General features: G+C 36.1%; 1 protein-coding gene across 1 annotated transcript; it reads left to right on the forward strand.

Annotated features, from left to right (window-relative positions):
* The first annotated feature begins 6,519 nt into the window (after nt 1-6,519).
* Nucleotides 6,520-16,421, forward strand: LOC139118557 (nuclear cap-binding protein subunit 2-like). Its single transcript, XM_070681909.1, has 5 exons — nt 6,520-6,657; nt 10,385-10,566; nt 11,698-11,836; nt 12,692-12,795; nt 13,641-16,421. The coding sequence occupies exons 1-5, from the start codon at nt 6,595-6,597 to the stop codon at nt 13,654-13,656; spliced, it is 504 nt and encodes a 167-aa protein (XP_070538010.1). The 5' UTR covers nt 6,520-6,594; the 3' UTR covers nt 13,657-16,421.
* The last annotated feature ends 109 nt before the right edge of the window (nt 16,422-16,530 follow it).

The following is a 16,530-nucleotide window of genomic DNA, read 5'->3' on the forward strand; positions in this document are numbered from 1 at the left end:
TGTATTCATTGAAATTTAGACCTTTTCTAGTCACACACCTGTCACATGGGAATTGAGAGACTCACATCATATCTCCAACCACTATGCATTACTTATGCATATCATGTTTTTCTCATTTTCTTTCTTGGTGACCTATTCTGAAACAGTTTGAGTATCGACAGGGGAATTTTGTTGTATCAATTGACATTTGGAGCATTCAGAGTCACACACCTGTCACGTGGGAATGGAGAGTCTCAACATATCTCCAGCCACTTACTATAATGCTGTGACTTATTCATGATCTCCTACATTTATGTTTTTGTGAGCTATTCTGAACCAGTTTCAATAATCACTTTGGAATTTTAGTAATCTCTTGACATTTGGAGCTGTCGGAGTCACACACCTGTCACATGGGAATGGAGAGACTCTCCACGCATCTCCAGCTACTATAATGGTGTGACTTACCAATGTTCTTCATTTTATTTCTTGATGACACATTCTGTACATGTTTGAGCAATGACATGGGAATTTATTCTATCAACTTACATTTGAAGCATTGGGAGTCACACACCTGTCATGTGGGAATGGAGACGTTCAACACATCTCCATCCACTACAGTGGTTTGACCTATTCATGTTCTTTATCAATCTAAGATTGTAGTGTGTGATCTATTCTGAACCAGTTTGAGCAATGACATTGGAATTTTATCTGTATTGCTATTTGGCCCAGTCGGAGTCATACACCTGTCACGTGGGAATGGAGTCTCTCTCATACCACATAAAACCTCATAATGACCATCATCCTTGCCACTTATACCAAAACTTTCACAAACAGTGCATGAATCTCTTGAAGCAATACTCACAGCAATCATGTAGATATCAAGATAATGGGAATTTTAACATTCAGTCAATTTTAAATTCTGTGAGCAATAAGAAATAATGATGATGTAACTATGCACTCATCAAACATATTTCCTGTACAGCTGATGTGTTGTAAGAGTATTTTGAAGAGACATTGATTTGAGAAAGTAATAATGCATTTTATCATACACTTTAACACCTCTTACCATCCCCCGTCAAAACATCAGATTTTCATTGTTGCAAAACACTACACAGGTATATTAAGTTGTCTTGCTATGTTTTTCTTTTTTGTACTCAGATTGGCTGTTGACTATGTAGACGAGGTACTTTGCAAAGAAGCAGTTGTCTTGTGTCAAGAAGGAAAGGCATAAGCCTGGAAGATGCAGACATTAGCTTTGTATAGCAATAGGGAATTTGCACATATAAGGATCGGGTGAAAAGTTTTAAGCCTAATTATGAAGGAGCAATGCCAGATCAATGAAGCTTGGTTTGAATATATTTCAACTCTTCAGATGACAACCTAGGAAAGGGACAAACTATCAATGGAGAGTACTATTCTAACCTGTTGAGGGAGTTTCGGGAGGCTGACAAAAATACGACCAGGGAAAATTGAGAAAAGGTGTCTTGTTCCATCCGGACAATGCTTCACCTCACAAGTCAGTCATTGACATGGCAACAGTGCATGACTGCGGCTTCAAACTCATTCTACGTGCCCACCATACTCTCCTGACCTAGCACCCTCAGACTTTCATCTCTTCCCCCACATGTAGAAATAGTTAGCTGAAAAGCATTTTGTATTTTTAAGGCATTTTTTTGTCATTTTTTGGTCAAAAATCTTTTTCATAAAAAAATAATTGTCATAGCTTTGATATTTAGTATACAGGTTTAAAGAGGTTATCAACATGTAATATATTCAAAATATGATGAAATGTACAATTTTATCATTTTGGAGCAATATTCGCCATTTTTGGTTAAATAGTGTGTTTCTAAAAACCTGCTTGTCTGATAGCTTTGATATTTGGTATACAGGTTCCTATAGGTCATCCTAGTGTGATATATTGACATTGTGATGTAATCTTCTATTTTGTATTTTGACACAAGTTTTACCATTTTTTGTCAAAAACTTTGTTTCGCAAAAGTTACTCATCTGATAGCATTTTTGTCAAACTGCCTGTGTAAGTGTCCACCTAGTGTCAAAGACGGATGGCAAAGACACTGTAGGTATAAATGACAGTTTTCTATGCTTGCTACTGATGAATGTCTGTGTAAATATGGATCTGTAATGAAACATTCTTCTGTCATAACAATACATTGTATCGCCAAGAGACCTCTGCACTCAGTATATATTTGGTGTTATGCTATGTACGTCCTCTATACTGTCCATGCCTAAAGTAGCTACAGGGACTTTGACCATATGTTCCATTGTTCTCCTTGTGTAACGGTAGTTCTAGTCTGTTTGTACATCACTGTATTTACACAAAATGAATACAACCTGAAAACTCCTGCATGGTAAGCCATTACCATGTTGTATTACCTATGTGGTCCAGTATTTTCAAATAGCTCAGACGTAGTATACTCTGACTCAAAATATTTAGCTATGAAGTATTTCACATGTACTTACATATTTGCTCTGCCTCAAATGCATGATTGACATAGCTACGTCTAGAACACTACAGTATGTATTTACAAAATGGGAACACGATTAGAAACAAGAAGTGACATAAATGTGAAACACAAAGTTCAGTTCTAAATAGAACAAGTGATTGATCTTCATGAAACTTGTGGAAAGAGCATTGATTGCACTGAACTATTAGCAGAACAGGAAACAGGCAAGCTGTGTAATTGAGGAGTTGCCAACAATGTCAGGTGTAATTATCATCTAGGCTGTAAATGATTAAAAAGGGAAACTCAAGCAAATTTCTAAAACTCTGTAACCACATACCGGATTTTGTTGAAACTTTGTATGCAGGTTCTTTATGGTGATTCTAGTTACATTTGTTCAACTTGTGGTTAAAGTTTGGAAATTGTCTTTGCGATAAATTTTCCCTTTTTTGGGTCAAAATCTTCTCATAAAGTGTTCGTCAAATTGCTTTTATACTTGGTACGCGTGATCCCGGGGTTCGTTGTAAGATATGTTCAAATTGTGGTAAAATTTTTATATTTGTATTTTTGGGGTAATTTTTTGCATTTTTGCTCAAAAAATCATTTTCTCTGAATGAACGATTTGATTTATTGTAACTATTATTGTAACCATCAATATTAGTAAGATTGAGTGTATGAGTAGCACAACGGGAAGCTAAACTCTTTATGAACTGAACAAAATTCATGTGATTGAAGTTTAAGCACATCATGTTACAAGTGAATGCAAATTTACCATGCAGTAGTCAATCAGTACCAGCAAATACCCGCCTTTTTTAATGTAGGATATTTGTAAGACTTTATAAGAATACAGCCACACAATTTTGACAAATAGAATACATTGGTACTATGCAGGGTCCATAACACTCATGGAAAGTCCTAAACAATATTTTAATGTTGAAGCTTCCCATAAAGTTCATTTAAATAGTAATTTTGTCCTGAAAGTCATTGACAATTGATTATTCGCATACAATTTCAACTGACATGAGCATCAGAAGTGATATATTGTGAAGTGGTATGTTGCATTCTGAAAGTGTGCTTTTAAATTGCCATTGAAAGCATGGAAACTCTTTACATTTATCACTGCTTGTTCCACGTTAACTTTTTAACTTACAATTTTGTATGAGTGAAAAATATATTGAGTATAGTTACACTATTCAAAATAATAAAATCTATGAAAGGTATCATATTGTGTGTTGTCATAATTCCAGTGTTATTTGTCAATCATACATAAATCATGATATCATACGTAAAGGATTATGACTTCTTTCACATTCTGTAATTCATTTTTGGGTGATTTGACCAATTGATAAATCACTACCATCAGTATTCTATTAATAATATATTTGTGTATCAGCTATCGAACTGCCAACTGTCGGTTTCTGTAACACACGAGTAAAATTATCAAATAAATAGCGAATAGTATGGAGGATGATTCCTTGTTAAAGATAAAATGAGAATGTGAAACAAATATGGCTGATGTCCATCAATGAGACACAGATGTAACAAAATAGGCACAACTTTTGTCAGTATATTACAGTTTACGGACAAGACCACATACTAACTTTCTCTGACTTTTAACTTCTGATGAAGGGGTAAAAGATATACTACGCATTTGCTGTACAATCGGGCCAATCCTGATTTACCAGCCGATCTCCATGTAGTGTAAAGCAAGGCGTGCAGTGTTTCATCCAGACAGAGGGATTCCCCCTCTGTTGACATGTTGGCATTTGTCAGGGGAGCGAGGCCCTGCCCATGAAATGGTGCTAGTTACACCTTAGAGATACAAGTAGAACACATGAACTGGTGAAATCACCCCTGTAAATGTTCTGGTAAAGGGGGAATCCCCCTGATGATGCCATCCTGGATGAAACATTGTACAAGCTGCAGTATATGCTTCTTTGACAACATCATTCCAACCCGGTATTGAATGATAGTGCTTTTGGTTTTCTTGAATTGAATACATCATCACTTGCCTTGGTCAACGCATTACAAATTGAGTTACAAGTTGAATAACATGATGACGAAAGAGCTTAGCCAGCTCTCTGTAAAAGACAGATATCGGCCACATTAAAAAGGTTCTTCATATACAAGCGATGGGTTGGGTCATCAACAATCAGGCCTACAATACACGATTTTCATCATTATACAGCGGCCTTTTAGAACGACTACCATAGAAAACTTTGGTCACAACTTCAAACACACACATATATACACATAAACACATACACATACATACATACATACATACATACATACATACATACATACATACATACATACACTCTTTAGAAATTACAGTGCTCAATGTTGAAGCAGAGCATTATAAATTATAACACAAATTACTTCAAGTATAAAGTAATGATATCAGATAAACTTAATGGCAATATTTAAAGTATGCATGAAACTTAAGTAAGGGATGGACCATTAGACCTTGGGAGGGGGGGTGGTCACAATGAAATTGTGAAAATTTTTTTTTTACTATTGTAAATTCTGAAATTTTTTTTTTTCCAATTGAGATTAGCTGTGCAAAATTTTTTTTTCAGAGTAAATTTTCAGATTTATAATTTTTTTTTGTTCGTCGCTGTCTGGAGATAAAGAGGGCAACAGAGGGCAAGCACCACAAGCGGCCACGCAAGCGGTCACTGGGAAGAGGTCAGGAGAGGGGTGTCCCCTGCTGCTGTTGGAGCTTTTGAAAACTAGAGATTAAAATGGTGTTATTTGGTGGCACTTGGGGAGTATTTTTGCGGGGGGAGGGTCAGGATTTACAATTGATTTTGACAAGCTGAGAAGCTAAAATAAGCTAAATAATATAGTGAAATTTGCATATTTGTGTTTTTAGAGCAATTGTTGCCCTTTTTGATCAAAACATCTATTTCTCTGTAGCAGCATGTCCAAATTGATTGGATGTGTATAGATGTGTTGAAATTTCAATATTTGTCTTTTGGGCAATTTATGCATTCATGGTCAAAAAATCTGTATTCTCTGAAAGGGCTTGTCCAATTTCTTTGAAATTTGCTACACAAAAACGATTAACCATGCAGATTTATTCAGTATTTGCTATCGAGAAACTTTCAAAGTTCAACCCTTTTATGTGTTTTTGTGTTGGGATTTGTTGGATAGATGGCATTCTACGTAGTGTATTGTTGAATGTTAAAACATGTGTTGCTGTTGTTATTTGAGGCTGTTTTTTGAGAAAAAAGAATTGAAAATGCCTTTTTAAAAGCAAAATAATGCATAATGACTTGATATGTTGTTTTATCATTATTGACGTGTTTCTACTTGTTCACCCATTCTTGCATTCATCATTGTAATAAAATGCTGTGAAAAAAATGAAACTGATGTGGCCTGCATCTGTTTACCTTGATCTTAAAAGGCAAATACAACTTTCTGTCTTGACAACCATACCATAGTTTCAATGTTTTACCTAGTGTACCTGCTTGGTTTGTACGCAGGAAACAAGTAGAAAACAGGCTCTATAATTTCATAATTTTCAAGTGATCGAATACAAAAGTCCTGAAAAGATAAGATAATCACAACTTCCAGTATAAGGGATACAGTCACTCGAAATGTATAAATTAAAATTAAAAATGTGGAGGATGTTTTAAAAATACAGAAAGTTGCTTACTGTCGGTAAAATCTAAAAAAAATTCAACATTTTAAAGACTTTTGCAGATTTTTTTTTTTTTACGCCTTTGTCTTCCTATTTATTTTTTTTTTATTTGCAAACTACTTTGAAGATTTTTTTTTTCCTAACTTTCTGCTCTGAAAATTTTTTTTTTCTGTTTTTGACCACCCCCCCAAGATCTAATGGTCCGTCCCTAACAGATATAATTACTTTGTACTTGAAGTAATTGTGTTATTATATATATATATATATATATATATATATATATATATATATATATATATATATATATATATATATATATATATATATATATATATATATATATATATATATATATATATATATATATATATAATATATATATATACGAAAATGGTTTGCTTGTCAATGTCGAACACCCATAACTGGAGCCAGCAGTAGAAATGGGGCAGGGACATTGACTGGCGCTAGATCACTAGGAAAGAAATAACAAACGAGCGAATCAAAATGGAGGCAGTGTTGGGCGATCGCATGATAGAACTCTCTTCATACAGAGACCAACATTTCAAGGTAATATGGCGTTATTGGGTTTTGAATATTTGCAAAAATGTGCGCCAAATTTAGTGCATTGCAGCATTTCAAAGCTCAATCGTTGTGTCTCTCAGACAATTCACCAATGTAAACTTTTGTCTCTCGCAATCATGTCAACAAAGCGGCGTGGCGGTTGTTGATTGTATTGTTGCGTCGCGTCTCGGCTTTCTCTGTTTTGCAAGTCCCTTTCCGCTTACGTTCTTTTACTCCATGGAGGTAGGAAAGGTCCCTTGGACTCCAGAATTCCCTTTCTGCTCCCATACTTACTCAAACATGAGGAGCAGGTCACTCCGACCCAGTCGATTGCGACCCAAGTAATTCACACCCTCGAGTCTAGACTTTGTTGCTGCTTGTTTACCTCGACCCAGGCGGTCCTACTAATTACTGCCCCGTCGCTACCCGTCCTGTCAGTGAAATTGACCTTCCAATTACTATAATAAGTCGATATCTCAATACCAAAGACCACTGGTATTTATAGAAAGCTACAAAATAAGAGTCTGGTTTACTCCAAATGCCTGAGACGTGTCTCAGAACTACTACACTCAGTGTGACAGTTTTCGGACGCCCTCAGTTTTCGGACATTTAATGACATGCTGTTCATTGTACTCACTTCGCTCTGTATTAATAGCGTTTTACAAGTCATGTGACAGCGTATTAAGTCAGGTGATGCTGTTTTCCCGTTTTGGATAGTTTTTTATTAGGTCACATTTGGTATACCAATGTGAGGTTATCGTATAAGCTGAATCAGTTCATTTGCATCCGATTTGCATGTCTGTATGTATGTATGTATGTATGTATGTCCGTCCACATCAAAAACACCTAAACCGCAGCACCTACTGTCTTAGTATTTGGTGTACAGGTGTACCTAGGGATGGAGATGTGAATTTGTTCAAATGAACTTGTCAGTGTCAAAAATATGCAAATGAGGGGGGAAAAGAAAAAAACACTGCAAATTGCTAAAACTCTGTAACCGTTGATTAGATTGGGTTGAAACTTTTTTGGCAGGTTCCTTTAGGTATTCTAAATTAGGTGTTTAAAATTTGGGATGAAATTTGCATGTTTCTATTTTTAGGGTAATTTTTTCAGTTTTTAGTCAAAAAATGTTTTTCTCTGAAACCACTTATCTGATTGCTTTGAAAGTTGGTATACATGTTCCTCAGGATGACCTCAGTCAAGTTTACACAAATTGAATTGAAATTTTCATATTTGTAATTTTTGGGCAATTTTCCTAATTTTTTGTCAAAAATTTTTTATTCAAATACTACTAATCTGATAGCTTTGATATTTGGTATACAGGTTCCTCAGGTTGATCAAAATCAGTTTTATGAATACTGTAGAGATATCTTGAATTTTGTATTTTTGCTGAATTTTTTGGTTATTTTTCTCATTTTAAGTAAAATTTATTCTTCTCTGAAACCGCTAGCCCAATTGCTCTCAAATTTGGATTGGATGTTTGCAAGGGTGTAACCCTTCTAATTGTTGAAATTACGACAAAATTGGAAATATTACTGTTTTGGGGCAATTTTGTCATTTTTGGTCAAAAAATCTTTAAAATATTTTCTTTTTAAAGCCCCTGGACAGACAGCTTTTATATTTGGTGTACAGATGTCCAGGGATGACAATAGTTAGATATGTGGAAATTGTCGTGAAATATACAAATTTGTATTTTTAAGACAATTTTGTCATTTTTGGTCAAGAAAACCTGTTCTCAAAATTACTTATCTGATAGCTTTGCAATTTGGTACAAAAGTCCCGAGGGATGTTATTAGATAAATTTTCTGCTCAAAGTGTTGGGAAACCCCCAAATTTTTATATTTTAGGTAATTTTCTCAGTTTGTGACCTTCACTGACCTACACCAACCCAGGATATGTTGTGAGAGAGTTTCGAAGGCTGTGAACATAATTTTGTCATATTTAATAAATTTGATCCAGAAAACAAAGTTGAGGTAAATTTTTTCATTGCGAACCAATTTTTGCAACTTTTGCATGTAAGACACACAAGAACTGATGAGAAATTTGGATCCAGGATAATTCCAGATGTCGTAATCCCCCCACAGTGGAAGGCATTTCACTATCTCACGCGAGCGGAAAATCGTTCGCTTGGATTTTGATATACGATCTTCTGGCGCATAAGGTCAGAGATGCACAGAGATAAAGCATTACGTCTCAAGCTGAATGCAGGACAGCGCGTGGACAGCTGTTTACATTCGAATGATAGCACTCATAGCATTAATTAAAACATCCCCCAGGTTGTAAATACATTTCCTACCAGCTGGTCTTATGTAAGGGGTGGAACATTTGATATTTGGGAGGGTTAGGGGCTAGAAGATTGATGAGGTAGCATTACTTTTTATCAGATCCCTTGTACATTTTTTCCCATTCTTTATTTTTTCCCCACTCTCCCACATTTTCTTTTTGTCAAGCCTTCTCTGGCTAATTTTTTTGTTGACATTTGCTTATGTATGTAGGATCTGCTTGTCCCATTGCTATAGAAGTTGATATGCATGTTTCTAAAGATGACCTCCAGTACCTAAGTTGCAGACCTTTATTGCTTTTGTCATTCTTGTTTTTCTGGTTTAAATATTTCTTGAATTTACCAATTCAAACCGAATGTGAGCACACTGTCCTTGACGTATTTTTTTTCCGATAGAAGCTATTTCGTGCTACAAACTTGGCAAAGTCAGCCACACCATACAGTACAATGTGTCGAATGCAACACACAGAGACAGCCCATGTCCAATATGTAAGCACCATACACTTGAAATATAGTTGTGTCGTCCATGGATTAAACCTAACAAATTTATCACGAAATATTTACATACAGTTTTCTAAACACATCGAAATTGAAAATCAGGGGTTCGAAGTTTCAAAATATCAATATTTAGCCCCTATAATCACATTCCAAATACGACGTCCGATTACTGCGATAGCAGTCTGATTACTACGCACTCAACGTGGGGTCAACAATTTGGCAACTTTGACCCCCTAAATACCACTTCCGTCCTGTTTACAGTTTGAGGATAAACACAATAAAGTTTTGAAGGGTATGGTAATAAGATTTCGTACTGCTCGTAATTTAGGAAACGGCTTTGAGCGAAATACACTACCCTATCCGGGAACTGTCACACTGAGTGTATCAATATCTATAATACATTGGAGCACTAAGTTCCCGACGGGTGATGATGGGCAGTGTTCGGACATTGAATACGATCAGCATTGCTACCCGTCCGAAAATCAACGTTTTTGGGGTCTCGGGAGACTATTTTGTTTGCAAAAATCAATGCAGTGCACTGTGGCTTGTGGTTCAGCATACCCGAATTTAGGCTAGGTTAGCTGGTTAGGTTAGCTCTTCTGTGCCTCAATCCAAACTCTGGATAGTTTTCTCCAATCTGGTTTGCATGATGTAGGGTTCAGAATAGTTGTACTTCATGGGTTGTGATGCCGTGCCGTTTTTTGAGTGTGTAAATATGTGCCAAAACGATCAAAGGTAGGGTGAGAGTGCGCGTGTAAGAGCACCATCTTTTCTACAGATTGTCTCTTTTGCACATAGGTAAATGCAATATCTAGACTTTCTTGGAATCACAATGTTACCTTTGCCACAAATGTCTTGGATTGGAATTTTTCAGCATTGCCTTTATACTGGCATCTGCTGTTCTTGCATGTTTTCACACTAGCCTATCACGTTCCATCTGCCTTCTCTTTGCAGGGAACACTCGGGGCTCAGGAACGTCTTTTAAAAAACAGCACAACGCTGTATGTGGGAAACCTGTCATTTTACACCACCGAAGAACAGATCCATGAACTGTTTCTGAAGAGTGGAGACTTAAAACGCATCGTTATGGGTCTTGATAAAATAAAGAAGACGCCGTGTGGATTTTGTTTTGTGGAGTATCCTTTGAAATACTGATGCGCTTTCACCCTTGCTCCTAGCTAGAGTATTTGCATTTTAACTTAGTATGCACCGTGGGGTCAGCTTGGTTCCCACTGCCGCTCGTAAATGGTATAATTTGTGAGAAAAATAATTTTTCTAACAAAGTTTTTCACATTTTGTTCATATATTTACAATTCAAAAATTTGTAAGGGGCAATCCTGCTGCATCATGGTACGACATGTAGTGACCTTAGAGTCTAGAAGTGCCTGGAAACATTTCTGCCCCCTCTATGATGTCAGTCAAGTAAGTCTACTCAATTACAGATGTTTTGATTGGTCATAGTTATCCAGTATTAGCAGTGTCAGCCAATCCCATTGAGAGAACAATGCCATATGTGTTCCAACCATTAATTGGTTTACATTGACATTGTTTCATAATTATGTATGGAAGTGCTTTAGTCTTGTGGAACTGACAATTATTCCTCACTTTATTGCAGTGTGTTGAACTGTTACATAGACTCCACAACAGAATTGTCACTTTAAGATCGCTTTATCAACTCTTTGAGCACCTAAGTCGATTTTTGACGCCTTTACAACAAGTGCCAAAGTCAAATTTTTTACAGATTTTTCCCAAAATTTTGATTAAAAACTGAAGCCAATGAAATATGATGTCCATTTGGTCCAAAATTACCAAAAAATACATAAAAAAATCATAAAAAACTAATAAAATGTAGAAGTAAAATTTTGGTGGGAAAAATTACAGCACTCAAAAGATTAATAAAATACTGACTTTCAGAATTACACCCTTTAAAGAGTACACAGCACCTGGAGACCAAACAATTTAAACTTTTGTTCATACTCATACTTTTTCAGGGAAACGTTATACCATTTTCTTTCAAAAATAAAAAATAAAACTGGGTGTCACTGTGTAGATTTTTTGATCAGAGAAACAAATTACCTAATATTGACCAATATTTTGAAATTCAATATGGCCAGTGTCACCATGTTAACTCCACAGAGAATTAAATTTTCAAGATTCACAAAAACAAGATGGTAAAAAGTTTATCTTCTCCGCACAAGTACGTTTAGCAAACCTGCAATATCTTGTAAGAATTCAAGACTCTATGGCTGCCTTAACAAGATTGTCAGATATTACACGCGACTTGACGCTGAGAATGCAATGAGGTACATAAATGGAACCAGGCTGGATGACAGGATTGTAAGAACAGACTGGGATGCAGGCTTTATTGAAGGAAGGCAATATGGTAGAGGCAAGAGTGGTGGTCAGGTACATCTGTAGTAGGGCTGTTCACGGCCACATCTATATTACAAAATACAGCTGCATACACATGGCATCAGACACTGCGGCTAAAAAAGGGGACATATTTTGTCCATGTTGCTTGCTTGTCTATTGTTGCAGCTTGTAGTCTGTTAATACATATATGCCTTTTCTAGTGTTCATCATGACATTGACAATCGCCTGTGGAGTTATTTGCGTCATTCTTGCATGTGTGACTATCAACAATGTAATATTAAGTTTGTGAACAAATATTTATTTTTGCACATGCATAAGAAATTGAGGTCATTTATGAACAGTGTTATAAAGCTACATGTAGCACTCCAATGACTACAATTCATGTCAGTAAAATAATAGTGTTCACCTCCACAGCTTAGAATATTGGAGGAGCCGTCAATTTACATAACAATACATCATTTGCATATTTTATTTTCATAAAAATGTGTTCTTCTGTATGGATATTGATATATATGAATAAATTACATGCAAAAGGTAGGTTGCCAACCTGCCTAAATTCTGTCATAGGGAACCCTGAGTAATGGAGCAAAGTTCTCAATTGAAGAATACTTTCATATCCTCTATTGCATATATTCAAATTATATACTGTATCTAGACCAGTCTACTCATGGGTAACTACAGAGCACTTTCATTGCATCATAGAAACAAGATCTGAAGCTTTTCAACTTGGTTTAACAGAGGAAGAGTGCTGTTTCCAAAGTGTGTCAGTTTTACACTTTGCTAGAGTTTTTTCAATTTTTTTATACTATTTATTTTAATATTTTTACATTCTTTTTCAATAGAAAGTACATTCTCTCATGTGATTCTTATTTACATTTCATGAACCAGGTCCGAGATGAGTACAGAACAGATTACGACAGTGGACGGGGCGGTTACGGCAAGGCAGCCCTGAAACAACAGACACCTGGACAAACACAAATGCATCCTTGGGGGTACGCATAATCTGTGCACTTTTTTGACAATTGATGTTGTATTTGACAAATCAGTTTCTGTAGAGCAAATGAACTAAGTTGGTCTGAATTTCCGGCCAATAGGCCATCTGCGTGACGCTGGGTGACCTTGCTCTGTGGCATCTTTGATGGTAAACATCAGCTTGTCTAATTTTGAACACAACAAAAGTCAATCGTGCTAACTACCTTGCATAATGATCCTCTACTCTGGCTCGTCATCCCATTATTGCAAGTTTCAGTGCTGGATATTAGCCGAAGGTGAATACTTTATAACTAAATGCACATTCCGAAGTGAAAGATTTGCCAACTTTTACATGCTGTGGGTGGTGCAGATGGTCTGTTCATTTAACATGTAACATTTAAATCACCTTCTTACATGAAAAACGTGTGATTTTTTCACCAATCAGAGATTTTGCTACAACATCCCAAATCCTGTAAATGTAACCATCTTGGATATTTTGGTAATCCTGTGTGAAACAACAAATAATAACATTTATTATCACTCCATCAGTGCTAGTTTGCCAAAGATGCAGCCTCTTTGGTTTGGGGAAGCTTTTCTAGTTTTTTATTTTTGCTTTTACAAGTGTGTATTCATCTTGTAATTTTTAACAACCCTGCTTGCTTTCACCACAACTTGGAAGTATATGAACTATCCAAACTCTTGGAAACCTTTGGGTTGATATATTATTGTGCTGAAAAGGGGGTTCCAAAAGTGCTCAATTCTTTGCTTGTCACATCTTCATTCCTGCTCATCTTGGAGAGAGCTGCTTTCCAATATACTGTGATTATATCTTGCTTTACAAATCCTGATCTCGGTTTAATTACAGACACTGGAACAAGTAGAACATAGGTACAATGGGTACTGAAGACTTTCACATTTTTACACAAAAAAAGAAACAATGTTTTTTTGTATGTTGTCACGCTACCAATTTCAAAAAATACTTTTTTCCGCACCGTGAGACAACATGAAGATACACATTTGAACGCCAAATGATAAAGTTTCTGTGCTGAGTAATGTGGAACAAAAATTCCGAAAAGGTTTTTCGATGAACGATATACCTCAAACTGCCTCAGACCAGAAAGGGAGATGATCCGATATCTTCTGAGTTACAAACCATAACTTCTCAGCTTGCAAATTACATTCTCATATACTCTCTTGTACTAATCTGATCTCTGATCGCTAATCAGTTTAATCTTGCTGGCCATAGCAATCATGCTGAAGAACAGATAGTGAAAGGGCAAAAAACATTTCTGTTACTGCCAAGCTAACACAATGCTGCACAAGCAACGGTGAACCTGCTGTGTTTTTGCTGGTTTTTTTTGTTTGTTGGTGTTTTTCCGTTTTCCAAATGCAGAGTTTGGTCTTATCATACTCTTTTGCTGAGCTATTGATCTTGTCAAAAAGAAAACATGATCCTCAACAAAAACATGACATAACTTGTTTACAAGAATGAGTCTCTGGCTCGTATTTCTGGGCATTTATGCATCAGTGTAAATTTCAACACTCTCATTGGAAAAATACGGACATAGCATTGAACCATTAACATCATTTTATGAGCACTTTACTTGGTGATATGGTTTCCAAAAGAAAGGAATGGGTTTTGATGAAAAGGGAACGGTCTAGTTGTTAGTATGCTAGTGGTCTGTAATTAACTGGTAGCTAGAGCATATCCTATTGTCATTGATTGCGTATCATTCCTAGCTTGTCGTTTCAACAGTAAACTATGTCACCCGCTCCTTACTGAACTGAAGAGTATGGACCTTTTATGAAACGCTTTGTAGTATTTTTACCACCAGGTTAAGAAACTAGAAGAGAGATTGGGAGAGCGGAAGGTTGTCAGCGGAGATGCAGTTTCTCACAATGTTTGCATCAAGGGTGATCCGCAGACTTCGCAATCTTACAAAACACATCTACCAGGTCTTTGGCTAGACTCTCCACGTTTTAAACTCTCACGTAATGGTGTGCAATTGTGCCATAGTGGAGCTCTGAAATACGGAACAAGATACTGTTTTCACACGAAGCATGCAAATTTCCTTTCTATGATCTGTATGTAAAGTTGATTTTGAATATTTCATATTTTCATTAAATGTATTTCAACAAGTGTAAGTTAAGTAAGTATGTCCACATTTTCAAATTTGATAACCCCTTGCATCAGGCCAAGTTAATCTCTTCATCAAAGATGTTTGGTTACTGAAAAATTTTTGTGTGGACCAGTGAAATTGCCATTGCAGAAGTCCAACAGATCAGAGAATGGTAGTGTACTTGTGTGACTAAACCTTTCACCCCTAATTCCCTGTGAACAAGTCCACCATCACTTTTGATTATGATGGATTTGGGCCAAACCATTGTGGTGAAGGGGAATAAGGATGTACAATGAACCACCAGCTCCTGAATGGATTTGCCCACCCCGTCAGTGTACAGCTGGAAAATAGACACGAGAAAACATTACTTCCCCTGTTGTTGTGGTCATTTAACCCTTTCAGGCCTGACTTTCTAACAACTTACCAGAGCTACCTGTACATATTTTATATATATGTTTGTGTCTGAAAGGGTTAAGGTAGTTCACACCTAAAAATTGAAAGATGAACCTTTGCTCAGATTTTTCTGAAGTAAACTTTCAACCATTCTCTTTCAAAATCCAGAATAAACATTGTTTGGGGTCAACCCGCTTATTTTGGTACTGAAGAAACAAAGCACCCAATATTTTCTGATATGTGAAATTCAAATGGTCGCTTTCCCTGTGTCATATCTATGGGGCAATATAAAATTCCTGATTTTACATAATTTAGCTTGTGAAAACTTGATATACTCAATCAGCTTCCAAATTAGCCCCAACCAGTGGTACAAAGAATATTGTATAAGTTTCAGTGTTCAAATTTTTATACCCGAGACGCATTCTACCTTAAACTCCAATCAAACATTTCTGCCACCATTATTCTGTTTTGCCATTTTGCATCATTTCCGTCAATTCCATTATATATCTTAACAATGTTGCCTCTTCAGATCAGTCTGCATGTCAATTGTTTTAGATATTTGTGAATTTTGAAGATAATTGTATTTCTGCTTTGTGTTATCTGTTGTAGTTCTCTACAGGCTCTTCAAACAAATATGTCTGTCAGGTATAAGTTTAGTATCAAAGATGTTGACAGTTGTTTATTTTCTTTTGTTTTTATCCCACAAAATGATAAAGAATTCTTTTCTTTCAACCTGATTAAGTCGCATGCCGTAATTCAGTGTAGCAAACAAACATTTCTGAAGTTGTTTAACCTGTTCACCCCTAATTCTCTGTGAACAGGTCCACGATCACCATTCCTAACATTGGTTTTGGGCCAAACCATGGTTGTAAAGGGTTAACTTGGTTTCTTAGTCTAATTTTTCCCCATTTTAAGAAAGTACAATATCTATCCCATTCGAGTGTCTTCAACAAAATGTATGTTTGTCATTCTGCAAGCCAAAGAGCGGCCTATTAGTTTTCATGGAATACACTTCATCATACAGCATTATCTTTTATTCTGGTGTGTTACCTGCAGTAGTTTTCTAAGTTTAGTAATATCCAAAAGTTTCTGAGGTGACAAATAAAGATTTTTGTTATGTTTTAATAAGTTTACATATTGTCTGTACAAAACCAATGTATATGAATATGTGATGTGCTCATGTGTGAGGTTTGCGTTATAACACATATATTTTACTTAGGGTCGACAAAAACTCTTCCTCTA

Source organism: Ptychodera flava, chromosome 19, assembly GCF_041260155.1.
Source record: "Ptychodera flava strain L36383 chromosome 19, AS_Pfla_20210202, whole genome shotgun sequence".
Lineage (NCBI taxonomy): Eukaryota > Metazoa > Hemichordata > Enteropneusta > Ptychoderidae > Ptychodera > Ptychodera flava.

What these genes read in the sequence shown, in the direction of transcription:
- LOC139118557 (XM_070681909.1), top strand. Translation starts at nt 6,595, where the DNA reads ATGGAGGCAGTGTTGGGCGATCGCATGATAGAACTCTCTTCATACAGA. An exon ending in ACAGAGACCAACATTTCAAG is followed by an intron (nt 6,658 to 10,384) that starts GTAATATGGCGT and finishes TTCTCTTTGCAG; the next exon opens with GGAACACTCGGGGCTCAGGA. An exon ending in TGTGGATTTTGTTTTGTGGA is followed by an intron (nt 10,567 to 11,697) that starts GTATCCTTTGAA and finishes CAAGATTGTCAG; the next exon opens with ATATTACACGCGACTTGACG.